Source organism: Carassius gibelio, chromosome B5 (genome assembly GCF_023724105.1).
Source record: "Carassius gibelio isolate Cgi1373 ecotype wild population from Czech Republic chromosome B5, carGib1.2-hapl.c, whole genome shotgun sequence".
Lineage (NCBI taxonomy): Eukaryota > Metazoa > Chordata > Actinopteri > Cypriniformes > Cyprinidae > Carassius > Carassius gibelio.
The window spans coordinates 36314985-36338300 of NC_068400.1; the positions used below are offsets into that span (position 1 = coordinate 36314985).

A 23316-nucleotide genomic window follows, 5' to 3' on the forward strand; every position below is an offset into this window, starting at 1 on the left:
AATGTAAAATAGAAAGCTATTAAATGAAATACACTTGATCTGATTTGGTTTACCTGCAAGATATTATACAAGTCTTGACAGATTGAAGCCATGTAGTCTGTTTTTTCAAACAGCTTTTTGCGATCAAATTCCCAGCGGGGATCTCGGTCTGATTTCTCAATCCGTGCACGGACCTCAAAATAACTGGCCTTCCACTGATCCAGGACTTGCTTTCCATCCTGAGCCTTGGCTTTGGCCACCACCCTCTTGTCTCTGCATAATATTAATGAATGTGGTGCTTACAATCATTTCCATTTAATATTTTTTTGTGTCTGAAACTCCTAAATTGATTAAACATTTAATAAAAAGTATAATCCTTATTTTTTTTTTACTATATTTACCCCAACATAATTCATTTCAAACTCAAATGCTACCTGCAACATTTTCATATTTTTGTGTATGTGACTGCTGGCTTGTAGTTTGAGCTACTTTAACAGATTTTGCTTACTCACTTAAACAGAACACGGACATTCACGACTCGTGCAACCCGTTCAGACAGTTCCCAGGCAATGCGTTCCATCAGAGATTCCAAACGCTCATCTGTGTTGTAATGCCTGGATAATATCCAGATCATACGCAGCCCATTCATCAGTTCAGGAATAGTGTCCAAGACCACTTTGAAATCCAGTCCTGTGACAAGGTTCTGTAAATAATAAAACACTGATGAGAAACACTGTATTTATGAGCCTTGTTGTTATGCTGACATCAACAAATTCAGTCATTATTTGCTGATCTTTTCCACAAGAAAAAGAATAACAACATATAGATTCGATATGGAGATGACTAAATGTTTTTACGGTAAAGCTGCTTTGAAGCAACTGGTATTATAAATAAACTTGATATTTCTTTTCAACTCTAATCATGGTTCCTCCTCACCCTGAAGTGTCTCTCCATTGTGGTGAGGAATTGTACATTATTGACAGACTCCTCATGGTATTTGCTAAGCTCAGCCGTGGTCTTTTCCAGTTCCTGCATTATGAATGAGTCGGCACGGGTCATCACGTCCAGAATCTTCTTCACCACTTGCAGGTTCAGCTGCTCACTCAAACTACTGAAGACAGCAACACGTTCACGCCAGAACTCAATTTCTGCCAAAGGACCGGGTCCCTTTAGAAGAAAAAGAGCAATAAGTCAATTATTTCAATGTTCTGTTTGGGTTGCCCATCACCAATCTACTGAATAAAGACATAACAACAACATAACAACTAGAATCTGATCATGATAAATTCATCTAAATCTCACAAACCTGTGGTTTCTTTCTTTTCTGTTCTTCAATGACAATTGTGATTTGTGTGTGCCAATTCATCACACACTGCTCTAGTTTCTCCACCATTCCTGGATTAGACAAGAGCATCTCCACTCCACCCTCCAAATCCATGTCTGGAATGTGCAATTTAAATTCACCTATAACGTAGAGATCAAAATATGTAGAAGAACAACCGTTTTAACATTTTTAATAATCAGAAATGTTTCTGGAGCACAAAATCAACATTTTAGAATGTTTTCTGAAAGATCATGTGACACTGAAGACCGGTGTAATGGCTGTTGAAACTTCTGGTTTGCCATCACAGGAATAATTTACATTTGAAAATATGTTAAAACAGCTATTTTTAATTGTAATAATATTTTACAGTATTGTAGAATGTATTGTAGAATGTAGAATGTACAAGTACATTCAGTCTTGGTGAACATAAGGGACTTCTTTTAAAAATACTCAAAAAAGACCCCAAACTGTTTAATAGTAGTGTTTATGTGTATGTGTATATATATAGTATACATTTTTTTGACTCTGAAAGGGAAAATATAATACCTTCAAGCTGCTGTAGGGTTTGGTTTATGACTTGCAAGAATTTATGTGTGCTGTGGAGCAGATCATCTCGAACTTCAAAAGCCCCACGGGATTCTGCAGGCTGCTGTTTCTCATCTCCTGTTGTCTCACACACTGCGTCACTCTCTTGAGAGCCAGCAACACCGTGATAGCCACCATCAGTGAGCCTCAGCTGATACACGGAGAGAAGAGGGATGTACACCTGCAAAGAAACAAATCAATAAAGATACACACTTCCATAGCTTAATTAAAGATCAGCCATTTATATGGGAATGAGATGTTTAGTCACGCACATGGTTGAAAAGCCCTCCAAGCATCATCAAGGGATGGTCATTCATCATGCCAAACTCAATAAGTTTGGGCATCAAATTATTAGCCTCATTTATATCTGCAGGTTCAGTGATAGTTTCTGGATAGAGTAAAACACCAGACACATCAGTTAAATGTGCAAAGAAATGTTAAAACATACACACACACTCCACTCCACCTACCACTGGTGTTTCTCAGGAAGTAGAGGACATTGTATTTTTCAAACCTCTGTGGGATATTGTTCACGTCCACATGAAGCTCCACGTGGTACACAACCTGAACCTCAATCTTTTCATCAAAACAATAAAAATACAATTTGTCAAAGCATTATTAAAAAATTCACCTACAGTCTTGATTATTTACCATTCTGTTTCATTAATGTGTAAAATAAATAGTAGACATAATTAATAAACTGAGAATTACATTGGGAGGTGGTCTATTTCCTTTTGTTGCCTCGGACAGACCCTCAACTGCAGGATCCTGACTCTGAGAGTCTTCTATGTTTGAGGAGTCCTGGATTTGTCTGTTTTGATCATTTCTGTTCTCTTCAGTCGAGTGTAAACAATTGTAAAGAAAAATAGAAAAATAGACAAGAACAATTTGTAACTTTGAGCAATTTGCATTTATCATATTGATATTATTAACCATTTAGGAATCACACTCACTGTCAGCAGAGGTTATCTCTCTGTTTGAGATGAGGGAACCTTCAGACAAAACAGACGGACTTCTCTCCAAGACATTTTCTAGACAGGGAAATCATTTTATTTTCAAAATCGTTAATGACTTGGTACCGTTTTGTTATTTATACTGTAAGTCGCTTTGGATAAAAGCGTCTGCTAAATGCATACATTTATTTTAATTTAACTTTATTTGACATATTAGACCTTCCTTAAAGGGTTAGTTCACCGAAAAATGAAAATTATGTCATTAATAACTTAATAACTTTTTGTTGTTCCAAACCCGTAAGACCCTTTTCCATTGAAAACGTATGTATGGTATACTGTCCATGTCCAGAAAGGTAATAAAAACATCTTCAAAGTAGTCCACGTGACATCAGAGGGTCCGTTAGAACCCAATTGCAAAAACTACGACTTTATTCAGCATTGTCTTCTCTTCCATGTTTGTTGTGAGCGATTTCAAAACACAGCAGTTTAGTGATATCCAGTTTGCGAACTTTGTGAACTAGTTCACCAAATCGAACTGAATCGTTTGAAATAGTTCTTGTCTCTAATAAGCATTAATCCACAAATGACTTAAGCTGTTAACTTTTTAATGTGGCTGACACTCCCTCTGAGTTCAAACCGAGACAGATAACGAACGAAAGATTGACTCGTTCTCGAGTCAAGAATCGGTTGCATCCACTACATAAGTGGTTGCATCAGTTTCTGGATCACCAGTAGTGATGGGAAGTTCAGTTTTTTTCCACGAACCGATTCTTCTGGACATTCCGATTCAATAAAATGGTTGAAGAAAACGGTTCACCGGTTCTTTTGCACTCAACGTATTGATGTCACTGGCGATGATTGCCCTTGATTCAAGCCTTCGGTTTAACTGCGCTCATAACATTAGCACAGTATCAGTTCAGAATAAATCACCAAAAGAACCAGTTCGGTTCAAACGCTCTGGGTGTCGGTCTGCTTCACATTGAATCACACTTGCGCAGTATCATCAGCTCCTCGATTCTTGAATCGGACGCGTCTGACAGAAACGGTTCTTGACTCGAGAACGAGTCAATCTTTTGTTCATTATCTGTCTCGGCTCTGTGTTCATCTTCAGTTCTCTCTTCACAGCAGTTCAGTCAGTGTACTGTTTGAGTAAATGAATTACTCCGGGATATTGGTTTGTTTGAACTCAGAGGGAGTGTCAGCCACATTAAAAAAGTTAACAGCTTAAGTCATTTGTGGATTAATGCTTATTAGAGACGAGAACTGTTTCAAACGATTCACTTCGATTTGGTGAACTGGTTCAAGAAAGATCTGGTTATGTGGAATGATTCATTCGCGAACCGGATATCACAAAACTGCTTTGTTTTGAACTCGCTCACAACAAACATGGAAGAGAAGACAATGCTGAATAAAGTCGTAGTTTTTGCTATTTTTGACCAAAATGTATTTTTGATGCTTCAAATAATTCTAAAGGACCCTCTGATGTCACATGGACTACTTTGAAGATGTTTTTATTACCTTTCTGGACATGGACAGTATACCGTACACACAGCTTCAATGGAGGGACTGAGAGCTCTCTGACTAACTTAAAATCTATCTTAAACTGTGTTCCGAAGATTGGAACAACATGAGGGTAAGTTGACATAATTAGAATTTTTCGGTGAACTTACCCTTAAAGACTTCTTATTAATAAGTGAGCAAAGTGATATATTTAACTTTTGAACTTCAGATCTCAGGCACGCCAAAGCCGTAAGAAACGGTAATGTAACTTAAATTGTGAATAGTAACAGATACGTTACATTTACGATGACAGGAAAACGTACCAACGGGAATTTCCACTTCAACCTCTTCTTCTCGTATATTCTTGAAGAAAAACAGGGCTGAGGGCGCCTCTTCCCCTGTGACTACATTTAAAAAGTGTATGATTTTCTGCTCTTCCTCTCCATCACCGCGACTGAGTAACTCCTCAAAGCAGCCTGAATCAGGCAAGTCAAACATCACACCTACTGAGTTTTTAATCCACTCCACTCGGGGGTCATCGTGAGGCATTTTTGTTCTTCTTTGAGTGGGAATTACTACATAATACAATTTTTATGGAAAACTATCTAGCCGTTCATTGTAGCAACCGAAAGCGCGCTCTGGTTTAGTTGACGTTGCTATAACAACAGTAACAATGCGCGTCACGCACGCACTGTTGACGGTGTTGTCTCCAGATCATGTTATTCATTTTATTCTGAATCACATTGGTTATTAGAAATAGAGATTAGAAGAAAACGGTTTATATAAAATCCATTATACATTTATCTTAATGTTTTGCATAATTATCATTTAAGTCAAAAAGTAGACCTGTTGTGTTCTAAACCGTGGTCATATTACATTAATGTTTGTATTTATTTATTACATTTTTATTTACTTTTCTTACGAGCTGTATTCCTTGATAGGTTCTCTGCTGTCCATCCCCTCTTATTACAAGAGGGCTCTTCAACAAAATCTTCAACAAGTTTTGCCTTCTAACCACTGATCTCACTGTTTCTAACCTTTAGTTTCACCTTATAGACTGTTAAATCGATATTTTATTATTATCCTTAAAATCATAATTAGCTTTATTTCTTTAAAATGTACTCATAACTTGCTTCCTATCTTGACTCTTGCGTAACATCTTGCATGACGTCACTGTGAAATCACCAATTCATTTTAAAAACTCAACAAGCATTATGAAATAAATATGACACTGAAGAAAGAAAAATGTCAGATACGGTATATTTACATGAGGAACATTTATTTATATATGTGCACACTCACACATACATAAAGAGCTGTTTTAGCAGCACATTCTCAATGTATGACTATTTTTACAGTAATAATCTGATTTTACACTGTAATGGCAAAGGATGGAATTGTTCAAGACTGGGGGGGGGGGGCAAAGTGAAACATTTTAAGTGGTGGATATTGAAAAAAATTCACAAAAATAATCCCCTGACAGATATGAATTCTAAGGGGATTTTCCCTCCTCACTTTCTATGGCTGTTACGGTAATACTACTACTAATAATACATTTCAAACCTTTAGATACGTTTTAGCAAAAATGTGCCATAGTCACAGAATGTGTGCCCCAAATCAGGTCCTGGATTTCTCCCAATAATGCACATTTTGTATGTTTCCGCAATCAAACACATCAGCTCTTTTGTAGAAATTGATCTGTCATACAAGGGATACATTCAAAATATGTAATGCTGTGGGTACCAAGGCTGTAATAATTATATTACATTATATTGTAATAATTATATTCTAACTAATATGAGAAAAGCCAAACACAGAAAATTTTTGAAATTGTGACACACACACCTTTCACTGATGAAAAACAAAATCAAGAAAGTTTTTTCTTTAAAGAACAAAATTAAAAACCAATGCTCTACTCCCTGATAAAGTCTACACAGTCTAACATATTTTCCCTGCTACACTTTAACCTGCATCTGGCACTGATTTATCATGTACATATATATGGCTAAAATATGTTTAGTCCAACAAGAATGCATGTAAACTGTTATCGTTAATGCCACATACTATGTGTGTTACCATTGAAAAATGAAAGCAGAAATAATAATGAGACCATGGTACCGTTTTTATCACTCACCACATTATTTTTTAGCATCATCTTGATAGAAAGTAGCATCACAGATTTAGCTTGTATATTCACAGATCTATGAAACTGTCCTTGTCTTTACTTTTACAAGAGAACTAAGAAGTAATTTTCAAGGTGTTTTTTTGAGGAATTACAAATACAATTTATGTTCATTCATCTTCTGTGCCAGCTTATCTTCTAGCCATCTCATGGGGATTGTGTTGTTTTTGGTGTGTTTTTACTGTCCTCACTGCCACCACCACCACCGCTCGCAGCCACAGCCACAGCCACAATAATGGCAAGCACCACTGCAGCCACAACTGCTCCTATTATCACTTTGTACTTCATATTTTCCCGACGCTTCTTCTGTTTCACCTTAATCGAGGTCTTGGAGAATTTTTCGCTCTGAAAAGAAATAAGTATAATCATTAAAATAATTATTTTAAGAGAGAGAGAGAGAGATTTGATGACAAGTGGAGTTTTTTCAGAATTAGAACTGACTTTTTGAGCTTTGGTTTCTTGCAACTGTTGACTTTAGCTGGCTCAGTTAGAGTAAACACATTTGATCGGAATTTAACTGGATGAAACAAACGTTGTAATATCAACATTGCACTGAATTGAGCTGAATAATAACATTGCATTCTGAATTGAACTAATTTCATAATTTTATATTTAACTTGTGATACGGAGTTATCCAACTGAATTAAACTAAACTGAGATGAACCGTAACGCAGTTGTCCTCTGTAGAGCTGTTGCTTCAAAACTGACCAGTTTTACAGGGTAACACTATTTCTCCTTTTATTGTTGTTTTTATTCATTTTTATGAAGCTGCTTTGAAACAATATGTATTAAATAAAGCTCTATATAAACAAATGTGACTTGACTAACCAAGACTTTCAATAGGACTTTTAATATGTTTATATAATTAAAAACTAAAAAACACAACACAAAACACAAAACCAAAGTGAACTTTTTGCCTGATTGCAGGGAATATACTCCACAAACAGCCTGCTTCACTATTTCACAAGTAATTTAACTTTTTTTTTTTTCCGTACACCCCACCAAGACATTATTAATAGATTCCAATTTGACATGGCCTTGCTTTCCCTAGAAACACTTGAAATTCCAGAAACCTAGTTTATGGTCATAAGATTTCTCAACTAACCGTAAAATAAGCTACATATCATCTAGCATTTTTGTCAAGCAGTTTTAAAGGCATGAATTCAATTCTATTTATTAAATGATAATATATACTATTAAGATGATAATATAAACCAACATGTTCAAGTAGTTTATCAGCTCGGTCCTCAAGCTCCCCGAGTTTGCCCGCACGCTCATCAGCCTTGTTCATGTTATCCAACATGATAACTTTGATTTCCTCCACATCCTCCTGGGCCTGACGGAGGCGGCTTTGTCCATTCTCCTGGAGACAGATGAAATAGATTTATTGGGAAACGCAGAATGACTGGCAAACATCCTTTACAATACATACATTATCATCAATACATTTCTGCAACATGATTTCCCCTATGAGAGACTAAAATGTCATATGAAATGTTTAACAGAAGAGAAAAGCAATCAATGACTGATTAAACACGAAAAGTGCTAATGAAGACTTCCTGGACATGTCCCATGATAATAGGCTTGGAGTTCTGTTGACAACAAGCACTGGGAATGGAATTCTGGAACAGTGCCTCTGCTCTCTCACAGTTTAAGATTGAACAGCGCAGGGGAGAGACAAGGACACTGTGCCTTTCTACAAGCTAATGCATCAAAATCCACAATGAGGCCTTTGTAAAAATACAACATGGCTAAGATCCACAAAAAATCATGAGATCCATTTAGAGACTGTGACCTCCCTGACATTAGCAGAATGTTAATTCCTCTCTTTATCCTCAAAAGGATGTGAGTGACTCAAGGTTTAGTTGATAAGGGGGCCATCGTAGATAAATAAAATTATTCATTTTACAGGAAATACCACTTACTATTCATGCCATCTCATGTACACAATAGAACAGAAGTTCTCAAAAATGAGTCACAAGTATAAACAGGAACAACAGGGATATAAAAAGTGCAACTAAGATTATTATATAATTGTGTTTAGACTATCAAAATAAATATGTTTTACAAGTAAGGAGAAAACCATGTATTGTTCTGTTGACACTGAAGGCTTTGCATGAATTTAAAACTCTACAGTAGCGCAGCAAGCAATACATTTTTAAATATTAGCACAAATTTTAAAGAGACATTTACCATCTAATAATAGACCAATTTATAATTTTCAATCTTTGATTTCAAGAATTCTGATTACATTTGTGCTAGAAACAATTCATACATTATTAAACCAAAAGCGGTGTAAAAATAAATTAATAACCACTAATGCTGTCAAACGATTCTTGATTAAGCGCATAAAAAAGTTTTCGTTTACATTATATGTGTGGGTCTTTATTTATTACATAATGTAAAAATATTTACGTTTATACATTTATATTATATTCATATTTTTTATATATATATTAATATATATATATATATATATATATATATATAGACAACTATTTATATATATATATATATATATATATATATATATATATATATATATATATATATATATATATATACATGCATGTGTTTGTATTTATTTATTTATAATAAGTATGCACAGTATACAGACATATTATGTAAACAAAAACTGTTATTTTGGATGTGATTCATTGAGATTAATCGTTTGACAGCACTAATAACCACATATGGATGCTAAAGCAAAACCAGTGATATAGCTAGTTTTATGAATAGAAAAGGAAAACTTAAAACAAGACTGTCGTAAAATAAGCCATAAAATTGGCCACACATTGTATACATAAATAAATATCAGTGTATAAATACAAATGTAAATATTTGGACGTTAAAGCAAAATTAGTGATTTAGTTTTGTGGAATTTGAGGAAACAAGATTTTATAAAAAAATGTGTACACATAAATAAATACAATTGTAATATACTGAGATATACTATAGAAATCTTCATCTTTAAAATAGTAGAAGCATAAAGGATCAAACAAAAACTTATAACAGAAATGTATAAGTTTTTCATCGCTCTTTGCATATGAACAGGACTACAGGATACATCTCTTTTTACATCCTTTCTTTGCCTCCCTTCCCTTCCTTCCTCTCCACTTCTACTCTATGATAAATATGGAATTTCCTTGAGACTAAACTTAATCCCCTCTCATATGTGTTTTAGCTAAACACTAAGCGCCATGTTGTCATTTCAAGCCAACGACAATAAGGGTTAAAAGACCTGGATGACATTCAAATGACTTTTAACAAGGGGAAAAACTAGTCAAGTGTAAAAAAAAAAAAAAAAAAAACATTTGAGCAATCAATGCTAATCAACTAGGCCCTTTTGTATAGTATCCAAAATCAGTGTATAATTTCACTTTCATAATGCAAAGTGACAAGTTATATATATATATATATATGTATGATGAGAGAAACTAAACCTTCTTAGACAACAGCGTTTAAACGGTGTTTACATTAAGTCGACAGCATTTACCTAACAAAGTTGCTTTTAAAAGTTTGACCTGAACAGCTTTATTTTAAAAGATCTTCAGCCGTCACGTGGGCATCTTTTACATTTAAATAACTAATGGCATATCCAGCTGAAAACGAAACAAAAAAACGTAAAGCTTCAAAGACAAAACAACTTACCATTGTTTAATCTGTCGTTGTTAATACACCATAAACTGTCGCCGCATCTGAAAGAGACACCAGCAGCTGATAAGAGAAAATAACACAAGCTCGAAATCTTAAAACTTCATGCGCGACGTCTTCAGACTACAATCTTCTTTCACTCTACTGCTATGAGGAAGCGCCTCTCTCTCGTACGCAGTGCGCAGCTGCGTAAAAGTGCATGTCATGGACGCCCGTCTGAAATGTATGCTTTTGTTTTTGGCCAGGTCACAGAATGTGTATTTTAAAGTGAGCGCACGGCAGTACTGGTAAAATAGTCACAAAAAGCAAATCAAATGGGAGATGTCCTATTGGCGAAAACATAATGTTAATCATTGTTTTGTGAATCGATTCTTTGTAATGAATCAGTTGAACCGATTCGCATATTATGCTAAAACTTGAACTGCAGTAATCTGAAGGGAAAACTTCGTTGCAGATGTTGTAAGAAAAACAAGATAAATCACAGCTGGGGGAAATGCTGGGGTAATCAAGTGGTTTGTGTTCAGGTCTGGCTGTATTTGCTCTTCTTTAACCATTTTGTTTTCATCTAGAGCTACAGCTGCAGTCAAAAGTTTACACATACACCTTACCAAAGTAAGAGGGATCATACAAAATTAATGCTATTTTTTTACTAAGATAAGAGTTAGATAAAAAAAAAAGTCATACTTTTGCTGAGAGATCACATTTTTTTATTTACAAAATATCACATTTCCCAGATATTTATGCTATTAAGATTCAAATCAAAGGCACTTTAAGGGTTTTTTAAATTATTACTTATTAGTAGATGATTAAAAAATTATTAAATGTCTTAATTAAAAAAGGTTTGTTTATAATAATGAGGGAGAATAACATGTAAAAATGCTTAAAAACCGTGCTAGTTTTATAGACAGTAAGATGGTAATGGAAGCAACACAAGATACAGCATAATAAGAATCAGGTTTACAAACATTCAACACAATAATTTCATTCTCACTGCACATGGACATCCAATGCCCTTGACCTCTCCGAAGCAAAGTGCATAAAGCTACACAAAAAGCAAAAATATTCAGAGAAGTGATTTTCACTGGCTGAATTGAGATATGTGAAAAAGTTTTAGCATTTTTAAACAAAAACTGCTCATTGAAAATGACAGTACAGGCTCCTTTCTCAAAACAGGAAAACGTCTTGGGTTTCATTAAGATCGCGCAGTGCAAGGCCAAAACATTTGATGCAGTACACTCAAATTCTTGTTACAGTATTGACTGCATGTGGTACAGTGCAAATGTTACACTGCACGTCAAATTCAATGCAGTGATTTGGAGATACAGAAAATATCGATTATTCCTACCTAAATGACCTTGTTCAGGTGCTCTTGTTCCATTAAAAAATTTTTTTAATTCATTCACTAGGATGAAAATCCGTTTCTCTGTTTTGAAGTTGGGGCCATTGCCAATTTTCAGTAAATATTTAAGACAATAAAATTACCCATTTCCATAATGAAATGGTGTTTTGGGTAATGTAACAGTAATAAGAACACCTTTTTGTTTGACCTTTTACAAAAACATAATTGTAGGCAAAAGCACAAAGACAGTGACACATCAAATACAATATAGAGCCACTTGAAGAACATCTCATGTAATCGAATCTAACAGTCTTAAATATACTTCATAATTCAAAAGATAGAACTTTCACCCATTACCTTCGCCGGATCAATGCCAGTCTATGACTATTTCAAGGGTATCTTCATTATGAATAATAGTGCAAGTATTTGTATACAGCTGTGGCATTTAATCGGGCTTTAGAGAACCATAAAGACAGCTAAAGTGGCCACTAGGATGATCTTTCAGGAGGAGAGAAGTGTAAAAAAAGGCAGCATTGCGTCTATAGGCTATTTAAAATCCCCCACTTCACAGTTTCAAAGCTGTCATTATGGAAGCTATTCATTTGGGGGTGGTGTGAGACCATAAATTGTGAAGGTATATGAGCTAAATGTGCAAATAAAAGATGTGTGTGTGTTCCTGAAGTTATGACCCGTGCTGGTGTGGGGACATGGTTGCATAAATCTGTGTGTGTATGTGAGAGTGCTTGTAACTAATAAAAATCCTATGGATTGGGTTTGGGTGAACTGGTCGGGATCACACCAGTAGCAAGGAATATGACAATCAGTACAATAATAAGGACTATCACAACAATAACCACAATCAGCTTCACGTTCTTCCACCAGTAAGCGCGAGCAACCTTCTGAGAGGTGTGCCTGAAGTTCTGGGCCTAAGGAGCAGAAAGAGAAGAAAAAAACAGTACAATGTCAACTAGTTTGGGGCTATAGCTGCATACATCAGCCTATCAATTAGAAGTGTGGGGAAGATAAGATTCAGCAAGGACACATTCAATTGGTCAAAACATACAATAAAAGGCAGTTTTAAAAGTTTCTAAAGATTTCTATTTCAAACAAATTATTTATTTATTTATTTATTTTTGCTTTTTTTTTTACTTTCCATTCGTTATAAATTGAAGCACAGAATGTTTTTTAAAAATATTGAAAAATCCAAAAATTATGAATGGTAATTTACGTTGTAGTAAAAAGGTGTTCTGAGATTACAGCTGTAATAAGTTTTTGTACTGACAGACGTACCCCAGCTTGCAGGTCTTCAGATTTGCCCATCAGATCATCCAGTCTTTCACCACGGGCCAAGATCCGATCGACATTCTGGGTCATAATATCCTTGACCCCATCCACTTGAGACTGCAAAGTTTTAACTTTATCCACATCCTTTGAAGACTCTCCTTCTCTTGGCTCCTGCATTGAGAGGAAACCAAAACATGATCAAAATAGCTCCAAGCATAAATAGTTATGAAAATCTAGAAAGTTTGTAAAAAGTTATTTTAGTCAAAAGCCCATTAACCTATGTTTACAGTGCCGCCCACTAATATTGGCATCCGTTGGTAAATATGTGCATCATTTATCTGTTTGGTCTTTATTTAAAAAAAAACTGAAAGTTGGGGAAACTCACATTATTAAAATATTTTTTCTCCAGTGCATGTTGGCTACCATTATTGACACCCCTAGAAATTCTTCTGAGTAAAATATCTCTGAAGTATATTCCTATTCATAATCAAATTACCGCACCAGGGTGATTATGAACATGAAATTGTTCAGCCATGACTTCCTGTTCTGAAGGATTATAAATATGAGGAACACAAAGGCCAAATTCCCTTAGTCATCAATCACAAGGAGTGAAACCAAAGAATATAGATCTGATGTGCAGAACAAGATTGTTGAGCTTCACAAAAAAGAAAGTGGCTGTAAGAAAAGAGCTAAAGCATTGAAAATCCCCATTTCTACCATCAGGGCAATAATTAAAAAGTACCAATCAACAAAATATTTTACAAATCTGCTTGGAAGAGGATGCGGGTGGACATCGTCCTAATGCATGCTGAAGAGAGATTGAGTGGCCAAAGTCTCTTCAAGGATCACAGCTGGAGAATTGCAGAGATTCTTGGAGTCAGATAACCTAATACATATATATATATATATATATATATATATATATTTCTTTTTTTTTTTTTTTTAATCCTCAGTGATGAAATATATAGGGAAAAATATTATTTTATTGAACTGAAAAACACAAAGTGCAAAAAAATGTAAGTGCATTTTAAAAATCAACATATATTTTAATTTTAAAAATTGTATGCAGTAATAAACAACATGAAACACTGCAGAAGGTTTTGCCACAAACTCAACTGACAGGCAAGTAATTGCACAAAAATTATAAATAGTATAAAATAAATAAAATTTAAAGTTTTTTTATTTTTTTTATTAATCAACTCAAAGTTTGACAAACGTTAAGTGTGAATTCTGTTTTTATGACTGGATAAAGACCCACTTATCATACATCCACTTGCCTGATGTGAAGATAAAATATCTTGCATTCCACCAGCGGGTGAAAGAGCAAGTGTACTGAAAATATATCTGATATACCTCGGCACAGAAGGTTATAGTCACGTTCTCAGGAGACACATCTCGTGAAGATCTTGTACCATGAGATCTCGTCACACCCCTTGAATGATATATGTATATATATCAAATAGCCCCTACATCACCACGTTTTTCAAATGGGTTTGAAGAAAAAAAAAAAAACACCTGGCTCATCCAAAAACAAACTCCAGCATATTCAGTTGAATCAGTTCACACGACTGGAACTTCAAATGGGTCTGGCTTCTATGGTCAGATGAAATAAAATAAAAAAAGAGCTTTCTGGCAGCAAACCCACTGGGTTTTAAGTTCTTTATTTCTGTCTTTTGCTGTAGTGTGTCAGTAGGAAATATCAGCTTACATTTCCAAACATTCATATTGAATTCAAGAAACCTTCATGCAATGCTACAGTACTGTTAAAAGTTTTAGACACTTTTTATCATCAATAGATCATCAAACTTCCGTTAACTAAATTAAATCAGGATTTTGTGTGTTCATCCTTTGTCTTTAAAGCAGCTTTAGCTCTATGTGCACTTGGGCATAGATTTTCAGGTAGCTTTGCAGGTAGGTCTCTTTGTCTTGGAGACATTGCTACAGTTCTTGTGGATTTAGTCTGTCTCAGTTTGTTCTGTTTCTGCATGTCATTCAAGACAGACTGATGATGATCAGATCAGATCTCTGTGTGGAGCACTGACGTGCACTGTGTGCGATAACATTAAAAACCTGTCTTTGTATGATTTTTAAATGCAAATGGATATATGGATATATACATAAATGCAAATGGATATATGGATATATACATTTAATCATTCTGAAAATTGGTGATTCAAGCAATTAAAAACATACAGAAAGGGCTGATATACAGTGCTGCCCATTTCTATATTCAGTTAAAAAAAAATCTCAAAGACAAGAACTGCAATACATTATATGAAAAACTGTGCACAATAATGCCTTTAGATGTAAGAACACGTGATATTGACAAAAGCGATGTAACAAGATAGCTTTACCACATTACACCTAAAAACACTAATTAAATACAGTAACACTGGTAAACACAGCGCAGACCCCATAATAACAACTTTTTGCATTATTCATTTTGCCATTTCAGTACTTTTTCCCCATGTTTAGCCACATTTAACACCTTTAAATCCTCTTGAACGGCTGAAACTTTATGAAAAAATGTGTCACCAGGAAACCAAAAGCAATGCTGCGTCACTACCCTTTCTATTCTAGTCACTGTGTTGGTGTCACAAGGCCTTCAGAATGGCAGAAAGCTATTAGGTTACATTGGATACTGATGACCTGAAGTACCATTATTGGGGAAAAATGGACCATGTGATATCTATTACTATAATGTGATGACAACAACATAATAGAAAGTGAAAAATTATCCATCTAGTTATCCATCTCCTTTAAAGACCCTCTAGTAGGCTACAGGCAACCAAATATCTTCAAGATCAAACTTCACAATTTCAAACTACCAGTTCAACACAATACTGTCGAAGAACGATATTTAAACCACACCCTAAAAAAAAAAAAAAATGCAGAGGATGTTTTATACTGTGGTACTGTTGAAATTTAAAGAAAAAAAAAAAAGGTCTTCTGTTGGTCAACTTCATCTTAAGCAACCCAGCATGCGGATCTAACACTTGTGGTTCACTTCAACAGTCAAAGGCGTCGTGTGATGTGATCAGCATATTTGTAAACTCTAGATAAAAAACATATTTAAATGAAGTAGGGTACCCATTTAATAAGTGCTGAGCTCAACAGTTGGTTGTGTCTAGTAAAACGGTTTTGCTTCAAAGCTCAAGGTAAAAATCTATCCGTGTAAACAAATCTGAAAAAGTAATTTGCAGTGCAAATTGGATAAAGTTTAAGTATAAAAGTTTTATCTAAACGGCACATTATCTAACAATCTCAACAGCTATGGACATTAACTCACAACAGGAACATATGTAGAAATAACTAAAACTTGAAAAACGAGCTTCGTCCTGTGACAGCGTCAACGCACGTCAAACGGTACAACTAAAACTTATAAAATATCAACCTTCCTACCTCTTAAAATAATATGATTTACATGGACACAGACAGAAACACAGTAGGTTAGTTCATTTTTTTAACCAATAAGCGATGCACCAACATCAAGCACCTGCTGACTATTGTTAACTGAGTAACTTACCGTACTATTTTGATCAGCCAACCCCATGGTCTCACTATTTGGTGTTTGAACTTATTCCACGTAAAAAGAACAATTGCACTTCTATACTTTGAAGTTAAAATGTTTCTAACTGTTTCCTCGAATGAGCGAGATGTAAACCGCGTCTACACTTCCTGGTCTCTAATTCAGTCTTTTTCCTCCAGCGAACGAGTTTGCTTTGGTCCACCTCTCCAGCCACTCTCCAGAACATCCTCAAGAGGGCGCTGGATTCACGATGCGTAAACATGAGGAAACGGTCCAGCCATATTTCTGCACTTCAATGATAGTATTGTTCTCGCAAGGCTAGACAGACCAGGGAGTAATTGTACTTTTCAAAACAAAATTAAATAAAACTGCCAATTTGTGATTTTCTTTCAACATTGTTTATGTCATGAAGTTTTATTTTTATTTATTTTTGTAAATGGTTTTAAACATTTTAGGGCAGAACGATTAGACTCCTGTGAAGGAAACTTTTTTTCCGCCAATGTAACAATTGGCTCCACCTAAATGCCTCAAGCATTACATGCATTCACGTGGAGCAGTATAGCATTCCAAAATGACATCATACTAAACAAAAACAGGTAAACTATGCAATACTTTGAGAAGTTTTATTTTTATGAATCAGATGTAGATGTGTACCAAGTCATAAAATGAAGTTTTACAATTTCAATAAAACTTTTTAAAAATAGAAACTGACAACAGTAACTTCATATTAACTATTACTGTAAAAAAGAAAAATTTAAACGGTTCAATATTAAAAGCAATCATATTATCAATGCACTGCAGCTCATGTTTTTCCTGGTACATGTTTTTGAGCTTTAAATTTCACTTCAAATTCTGTGGTAGTTCCCTGTACAACATTTTTAACATGATCCTGACATCATCCTCCACTTGGCTATTCTTTTTGGCCACACATAGATATTTTACATGACATAAAAAACATAGGAAACAGCATATACATTTTGATACAATTCAAGACTGTTGTATAAAATATCTGTATCAGTTTTCAGTGGCCTTGTTTAATGACGATATCGGTCATGCCGTCAATCTTGTGCAGCTCCAAGTTCTGTTGATGGAAATAAGAGCTTTTAGAGTTACAGCAATCAAATGTTGTGATAATTTAAGAGGAAACATGTTTCCTCATGTGAGCTACAAAACATTCAATGCATACTAATGCAAGACACAGATCTATAAACAAAAAACAACATTGTATTATTAATCAACAACAGACCTCCATCTTCACTGTTTTTTTAAATCATTCGATATAACAGAATACCCACTTTCTCATTAGCCAAGTGCAGAAGGGCCACAAAAGCCAATGGTACTGAGAGGTTGGTAGCCATGGTTGAGGGAAGCCTAGGGGAAAAAGAGAAAAGAAGAATGTATGTACAGTACATGCAAGAAAAATATCAATGCCAAGCATTTCTTCCATGAGCCAGAATAGTGAAAAGATACATAGCACCAATTAAAAAAAATAAACTACCTTTGTACAAGATTCCTGACAGACTGGCTGAATGATTTTTCTCCAGGTACTTCTGTTGTGTCCTCACTGTCCACCTGCTAGAAATGGTCATTTAATTAAGTAATAATAATAAACCAAAAAATATATATACTTTCTAAACTTATCTAAACGCTACAATTACAAACCTTTGCTGTTTTTTCAGGACTCTCTGTAAGGAGACCCCACATAGTGGTCTTCAGCTTCTTCATGTCCATCTTTTTGGCTGTCTTGGCATAGTTTATCTCAATGGTATTTACCTAGAGCAAATAGCAAATACAGTTAAAGGCTGATTCATACTTCTGCATCGGATCTAAGCTGTAGATGGTGCATATAATGTGCAGGCTATGGCGTAGCCAAATTACAGTGGGTAAAATCTATGCGGACCACAAAGGCTGTGATTGGTCTGCTAGTACCCCTCCCTCCGCATTTGAGTTTTGTGTGTTTTTTGCACAAGAAGCTTCTTCTTCTTCAGCTATTGCTGTGGTACTGTGGGTTACACAAGCAACATGCCCGTGGACACTGCAGTCTAGCGGTTTGCGTGTGTACTGCACATCGATGAGGACAATGACGCAGACGTATAAATGAAAACTGACACAGCCTACGGCGTTGAGGCTATGTCGTATGTCCGATGCAGAAGTATAAATAAGCCTTAATTCATGAGTTGTCCATCCAAAACATTTGAAGTAAAAGCAAATAATGTAGTATAGTGAAGTAACCCACCATTTCTACTCTCATCTTACCTTGTGAGGCTCAGGGACGAGACAGTCCTCTCCGTATGTAGAGATGTCTTCTGTGTCCAGAGAGAAAATGGTTGGTCTGTCTGTTTGGGAGTCATCGGATCCTCCAAAGCCTTCAGCATCCTCACTGTCCCCTTCCTGTTAACAGAAACCAGGAACCGTTTAACAGACCATCTGCATGAATACCCATGACATATAACAGTAGTGTGTTTTACCTGAAGCCCAGGACAGAAGTTGGCTGTGTCATTAGCGTTGTTGTAATCATACTCTCCTATGTCCTCTCCCAGCTCTCCTGATAATCTTTTCTTTCCTTCTGCGCTGAGCTGGAGTGAAAAAATAATCACTCATTTATAAAATGAACAAAATAAACGAATCTGGCAGTCTCCTGTACAGCGTTCTTCTAATGTTGTTTTTGATGTGCCACAACCTCTATTTAGGAGAGTACACAGCAATGCAGACATGAATATTGAACATTCAAGCACTTACTGTGTTGGAGGGTTTGAGGGTGAGCTTTGACAGGTTACTGGGTGGATACTGGAAGTCTGCTGGAAGTGTGGTTTTCTTATTGCTGGTGTTTAAAGCTGATTTACTAATAGTGGTTGCTGCCTGGAAATAAGCATATCATTGTCAGTTTGTCACCAAGTAATCTGCTGCTTACATTTACAAGCTTTAGCTGGAGGGATTAAAATGCATAGTATGAATTGCTTTTATGAAACTTTTGTTTATTTTGGTAGTCATTAAAAGACACAATATGAGAATTAGCAAAATACAAACTTACTCTAGTTGTCTTAAAGTAATTATGAAAGTTGATATCTCCCTTAAAGTCAATTACGAGAGGATTTTTTGGTGCTCGTTTCCGAGGTTCTTTGTCTGGTTTGTGATCCTCTAGACAGGATAAATTAGAAATTGGGTGAAAAATGGAACAAAGAAAGCAAGAAATTAAGAAAGTGATCAAATCCATTCTGTATTATTTGTAGCTGACTGTAACTCTTCTAGGTTAGTCTATGACTTACGCTTGTGTCCAGGTTTGAAGAGCCAGTAGCCAGGTCCGACCCAGGTGGCCATGGTCCTGGGACTGAAGTACGAGTACTCTCTGGGCTGATCAGACAACTGCAGACACATTGTGGCAATATCCACCTCGCCAATAGGAATAACGCCTCTGTTGATAACACAAATACACCTCACAGTGGATAGGCATAATAAAACATCACAGAAGACATTTTGATGCAAATTAAGTGGGTTAATCTGAAAAGACAGAGACTTAAAATACAACATGAAATGTAGCAACTATGCTAAGGTCGAGCTTAGGTTTGATGTCTAAATAAGTGAAAATGCACTATATGAAACTGTAACTCATTGTGAATAGTGTGAAACAGTCCGTTTGTAATACAACAATTAGCAAACCTTTTGTGCAATACATTTTGTAAGCACTAACCTTCCTTTCTGAGGACTCTTTGAACAAGCCTCTCTCTGTTCCTTAAACTCCTCACAGTCTCCCTGTCTGCCCTCATCCACATCTGCATCAAAATTATCCCCAAAATCTGGAGCCACGTCCTCATCTGGCTCAATGTCTGCATTGACATCGAATGCGTGCTCTCCCTGCTTCATTTTCTCAAGAAGCTGGTTGAGGTTTGTGGTCTATATTGACAATAAGAATGAGAATCACATTTAAAAAATGTGTACACACACTAAAAATAAATAATTTAATATTTACTTCCAGCAAGGATGCATTGAATTGATCAAAAGTGACAGTAAAGACATCAATAGTGTAACAAAATATTTTTTTTAAATGATATTCTTTTGAATTTCATCAAAGAATTTTAGAAAAGAAAATGTATCCAAGAAAAAAAAAAAGATTCAAAACTGTCTCACCTGTTCAGGAGTCCATTGAGTAAAGGAAAAATCTTCTAAGGATGGACAAATTGGTCTGTCCTCTAGTGTCTTTAAATGACCTGGAACAATTAAAAGGAATTAAAAAGCTCCTGCTGTCAAACATCTCTGTGTGGTCGTTACACCTCACAACACATGCTATGTGCTAGAAACATTTAGGCTATGAATACAGAATATTACTTGGTAAATCCAAGAGTAAACTGTCCCAAGACTTTGAACAGTGTGTGACGTGCAAAGCCAGTTTACCTATAAATGGTGAGGCAGGAACATGCTGATGGGTCACCTGCACAGGAAGCAGCTGTGACTTCAGCAAGGTCATATGTGAAGGGAAACGCAGCTCACAGCGACTGTCTTCACTGAACAGCACAGAGAGGAATACTCCTGCTGTACTGTTCTCATCAAAGGAAGCAGCCATGCGCTGGAACATGGGATCCACCTGTGTAAAAGAATGTTTAAGATCTTCATAGTTTATGTCACCTTCAAAATTGCTAGGGATTTTCACTCAAACTTCGGGAACATTTCAAATGTATTGCGGTCTATGCAGGGTCTGAGAGCTCTTGGATTTCATCAAAAATATCTTAATTTGTGTTCCGGAGATGAGCAAAGGTCTTATGGGTTTAGAACGACATGAGGGCGAGTAATTAGTGACAAAATTTTTACTTTTGAGTGAAATATAACTTTAACAGTATGGTTTTCTATAAAGCTACTTGGAAACAATGTGTATTGTGAAAAGTGGCATACAAATAACTTTGACTTGTCTTGACTCTAGTCATATTACTCACCTCACACTTCATCTCTGATTCAGAGAGATTGATGTTACTGAGGTTCTGCTCCACTGTCTTCTTCTGAGGTCTTTTCTTAGGCTGTTTAGCAGCCACTTGCTGTCCCTGACCATCCTCGGCTACCTCCTCCTCTTCACCATCTTGACCTGGAATGAGATGAGAATTTATTAATACAGTGCATGAACCCTGAACACAGTATGACACGTTCATCCACCAGGAAGACAACAACCACCTTAACCTCTCCAACCAATCCAACATTCAGCAAAAATAATCTTGTTATCTTATCTATGTTCTCGTAATATTCAAGCAGACCCATGACTTAAAACAAATACTCACTCTCTTTTGGTTTGGTCTCAGATCCCAAGCCTCCTAGGACTCTGTAAGCATCCGCGTGAACTGCATCCACCCTCACCGCATAGATTTTTGTGCTGGCATCCAGGGTCCCCGCTGCTACCTGGATCAACCCACCAACACGGTTGCAATATGGTTTCCAATAATGCATGTAAACTGGTGCTAAAATCAAATTCAACGAGTTTCTACCTTGAAGTTGAGCTCTGAATCTTTCTGCTGGAGTATGTCTGCCATGTAATCAATGAGGTGTAGGCCAAATGCATTCTTTGTGGTGATTTTCTGTAAAAAAAAAAAAAAAAAAAATACAAATTTAAAAAGGCAACAAATAATAGTACTGTTGCATTTAAGAAAGCAGGAAACCAGTAAAGTACGGAATACATAACTATCAACTCACATTTTCAGTGGAAAGCTTGATGCAGGTAGAATAATGCTCAGATATCTGTGCAGACGACAGCTTAGGGAAAGCAGCAGGTGTGCCTGCAGTACTAAGGTAAAGAAAAAACTAGTTTGTAACTTACTCTGAGTCTGCATATAAATAATGTTGCAGCTGAACACCATGGTTCTAGCCTACCTGTGGCTACCAGCCTCGTTAATGGAGGAGTCGGTCACTCCGTGAAGGTCGATGACCCTGGATCTGCGTCTTTGACGTCTCTCCTGTTCATCATCGTTTCCCTGGATGTTGTCCAGCAGAGGTGTGCTGGTGGCCGACAGCGCGGCTTTGTGTCCTAATGCCGGCGAGGACCACTGTCGTGGCCGGGATGTCGGGGTACTGAATGCGCTCATAACGAAACTATGGGACAATATTAGCTTGATATATATCCATACACCATTATGTAGCGTTTTCGCAAAATAATTTACAGTCTGCTAAACAGTAACGTCACCGTTAACGTTAGCTATTAAATCCCGCAGACCTCGCTACGTAAACACATTAAATTAACGTTTATTTAGCTGCTTCAGATAAAAACGAATATACTATAAACATATCCACAATAAAAACGTTATCTAAAGTCATACGTTTATAAACCTAAAGCGATTTTTTACATGAAAACGCTTCCGTTATAAGATTCAACAAAGCCTTATTTGAACCTTTGCTAGCTAACGTTAGCGCTAAGCACGCTTCTGAAAACGAACGAGATAAAAATTATAAACGGTGGTATTGTAAACGTTCCTCAGATAAAGTACAAAAAAACAAGTGTTCAAGTTACCTGCGATTATCTGATGATTTTTAAGCAGTACAGCTGATCCAAACTTTCTCTAATTCCGTCTGTTCAGACAACCATTTGAAAATTAGCGCCGAACGGTTACACGCGTCATCAGTGATGTCATACGTACAGACGTAAACGTCAGATTGTGCGCAAAATACTTCATTTTATTCCACAACAATAGACAATACATATTTTATTTGATTGCATTTATTAATTTAGTTGTTTCTTTAATGAAATATCCACTCAAACTTAAACTTGAATGTGAATTATAAAATTATAGCTAAAGTAATGCCATTTAACAACGTTCTCTAAATGTTCTTTATTTCAAAACGGTAAAAATAAAAGAATTAATGGATAAAATGGTCTGCTAAATGACTAAAGGTAACACTGGAATTCAGTAGTAAGTGCAATATGAAAAAGCAGAAGATAAAAAAACTCGGGGCAAAGTTGGATCCACATCTAGGGGGTGGAGATTGATAGGGTAGGGGTGGTTTTAGGGATCAGGG

The 23316-nt window shown here is 35.9% G+C and overlaps 4 protein-coding genes across 5 annotated transcripts in view; all 4 read right to left on the minus strand.

Moving 5' to 3' along the window:
- Positions 1-4923, minus strand: part of dnah10 (dynein axonemal heavy chain 10) — a 31470-nt gene extending 26547 nt beyond the window's left edge. Inside the window, exons 1-10 of the mRNA XM_052556987.1 lie at positions 4665-4923; positions 2842-2919; positions 2600-2721; positions 2359-2464; positions 2161-2276; positions 1850-2069; positions 1286-1443; positions 916-1146; positions 492-682; positions 54-252 (exon numbers count right to left, since the gene is read on the minus strand). Of these exons, the coding sequence (XP_052412947.1) occupies positions 54-252; positions 492-682; positions 916-1146; positions 1286-1443; positions 1850-2069; positions 2161-2276; positions 2359-2464; positions 2600-2721; positions 2842-2919; positions 4665-4890 (1647 nt within the window). The 5' untranslated portion in view covers positions 4891-4923. The remainder of the gene's footprint in view (positions 1-53; positions 253-491; positions 683-915; positions 1147-1285; positions 1444-1849; positions 2070-2160; positions 2277-2358; positions 2465-2599; positions 2722-2841; positions 2920-4664) is intronic.
- Positions 4924-5599: 676 nt separating this feature from the next.
- Positions 5600-10399, minus strand: LOC127958066 (synaptobrevin). The gene is made up of 3 exons (XM_052556851.1): positions 10175-10399; positions 7743-7886; positions 5600-6868 (listed from the first exon to the last, which is right to left on the minus strand). The coding sequence occupies exons 1-3, from the start codon at positions 10175-10177 to the stop codon at positions 6671-6673; spliced, it is 345 nt and encodes a 114-aa protein (XP_052412811.1). The 5' UTR covers positions 10178-10399; the 3' UTR covers positions 5600-6670.
- A 655-nt stretch (positions 10400-11054) lies between these two features.
- Positions 11055-16526, minus strand: LOC127958064 (vesicle-associated membrane protein 8). The gene is made up of 3 exons (XM_052556850.1): positions 16327-16526; positions 12807-12971; positions 11055-12442 (listed from the first exon to the last, which is right to left on the minus strand). Exons 1-3 carry the CDS (start codon positions 16351-16353, stop codon positions 12278-12280), a joined length of 357 nt encoding a protein of 118 aa, XP_052412810.1. The 5' UTR covers positions 16354-16526; the 3' UTR covers positions 11055-12277.
- Positions 16527-16938: 412 nt separating this feature from the next.
- Positions 16939-22970, minus strand: LOC127958765 (condensin complex subunit 2). 2 transcript variants are annotated; one of them, XM_052557734.1, is made up of 18 exons: positions 22811-22970; positions 22177-22395; positions 22000-22090; positions 21795-21884; positions 21591-21708; positions 21255-21400; positions 20719-20908; positions 20455-20534; positions 20018-20220; positions 19596-19741; positions 19361-19467; positions 19069-19188; positions 18798-18905; positions 18586-18720; positions 17992-18102; positions 17828-17904; positions 17625-17700; positions 16939-17410 (listed from the first exon to the last, which is right to left on the minus strand). In XM_052557734.1, the coding sequence occupies exons 2-18, from the start codon at positions 22386-22388 to the stop codon at positions 17351-17353; spliced, it is 2070 nt and encodes a 689-aa protein (XP_052413694.1). In that variant the 5' UTR covers positions 22389-22395; positions 22811-22970; the 3' UTR covers positions 16939-17350. The 2 variants fall into 2 exon arrangements, with proteins under 2 accessions (XP_052413694.1, XP_052413695.1); XM_052557735.1 differs by lacking the exon at positions 22811-22970 and having other exon boundaries at positions 17828-17901; positions 22177-22782.
- Positions 22971-23316: the final 346 nt, after the last annotated feature.

Coding starts and splice junctions, on each gene's coding strand:
- LOC127958066 (XM_052556851.1), bottom strand. Junction 6,869..7,742: donor CTGATAAACTACTTGAACAT/GTTGGTTTATAT, acceptor ATTTCTTTTCAG/AGCGAAAAATTCTCCAAGAC.
- LOC127958064 (XM_052556850.1), bottom strand. CDS start 16,353: ATGGGGTTGGCTGATCAAAATAGTACG. Junction 12,972..16,326: donor TGGCTGATCAAAATAGTACG/GTAAGTTACTCA, acceptor CTCTCAATGCAG/GAGCCAAGAGAAGGAGAGTC. Junction 12,443..12,806: donor CTGAAGACCTGCAAGCTGGG/GTACGTCTGTCA, acceptor TCTGCTCCTTAG/GCCCAGAACTTCAGGCACAC.
- LOC127958765 (XM_052557734.1), bottom strand. CDS start 22,388: ATGAGCGCATTCAGTACCCCGACATCCCGGCCACGACAGTGGTCCTCG. Junction 20,221..20,454: donor CTCAATGGACTCCTGAACAG/GTGAGACAGTTT, acceptor TTGTCAATATAG/ACCACAAACCTCAACCAGCT. Junction 17,905..17,991: donor GTCCTGAAAAAACAGCAAAG/GTTTGTAATTGT, acceptor GACCATTTCTAG/CAGGTGGACAGTGAGGACAC.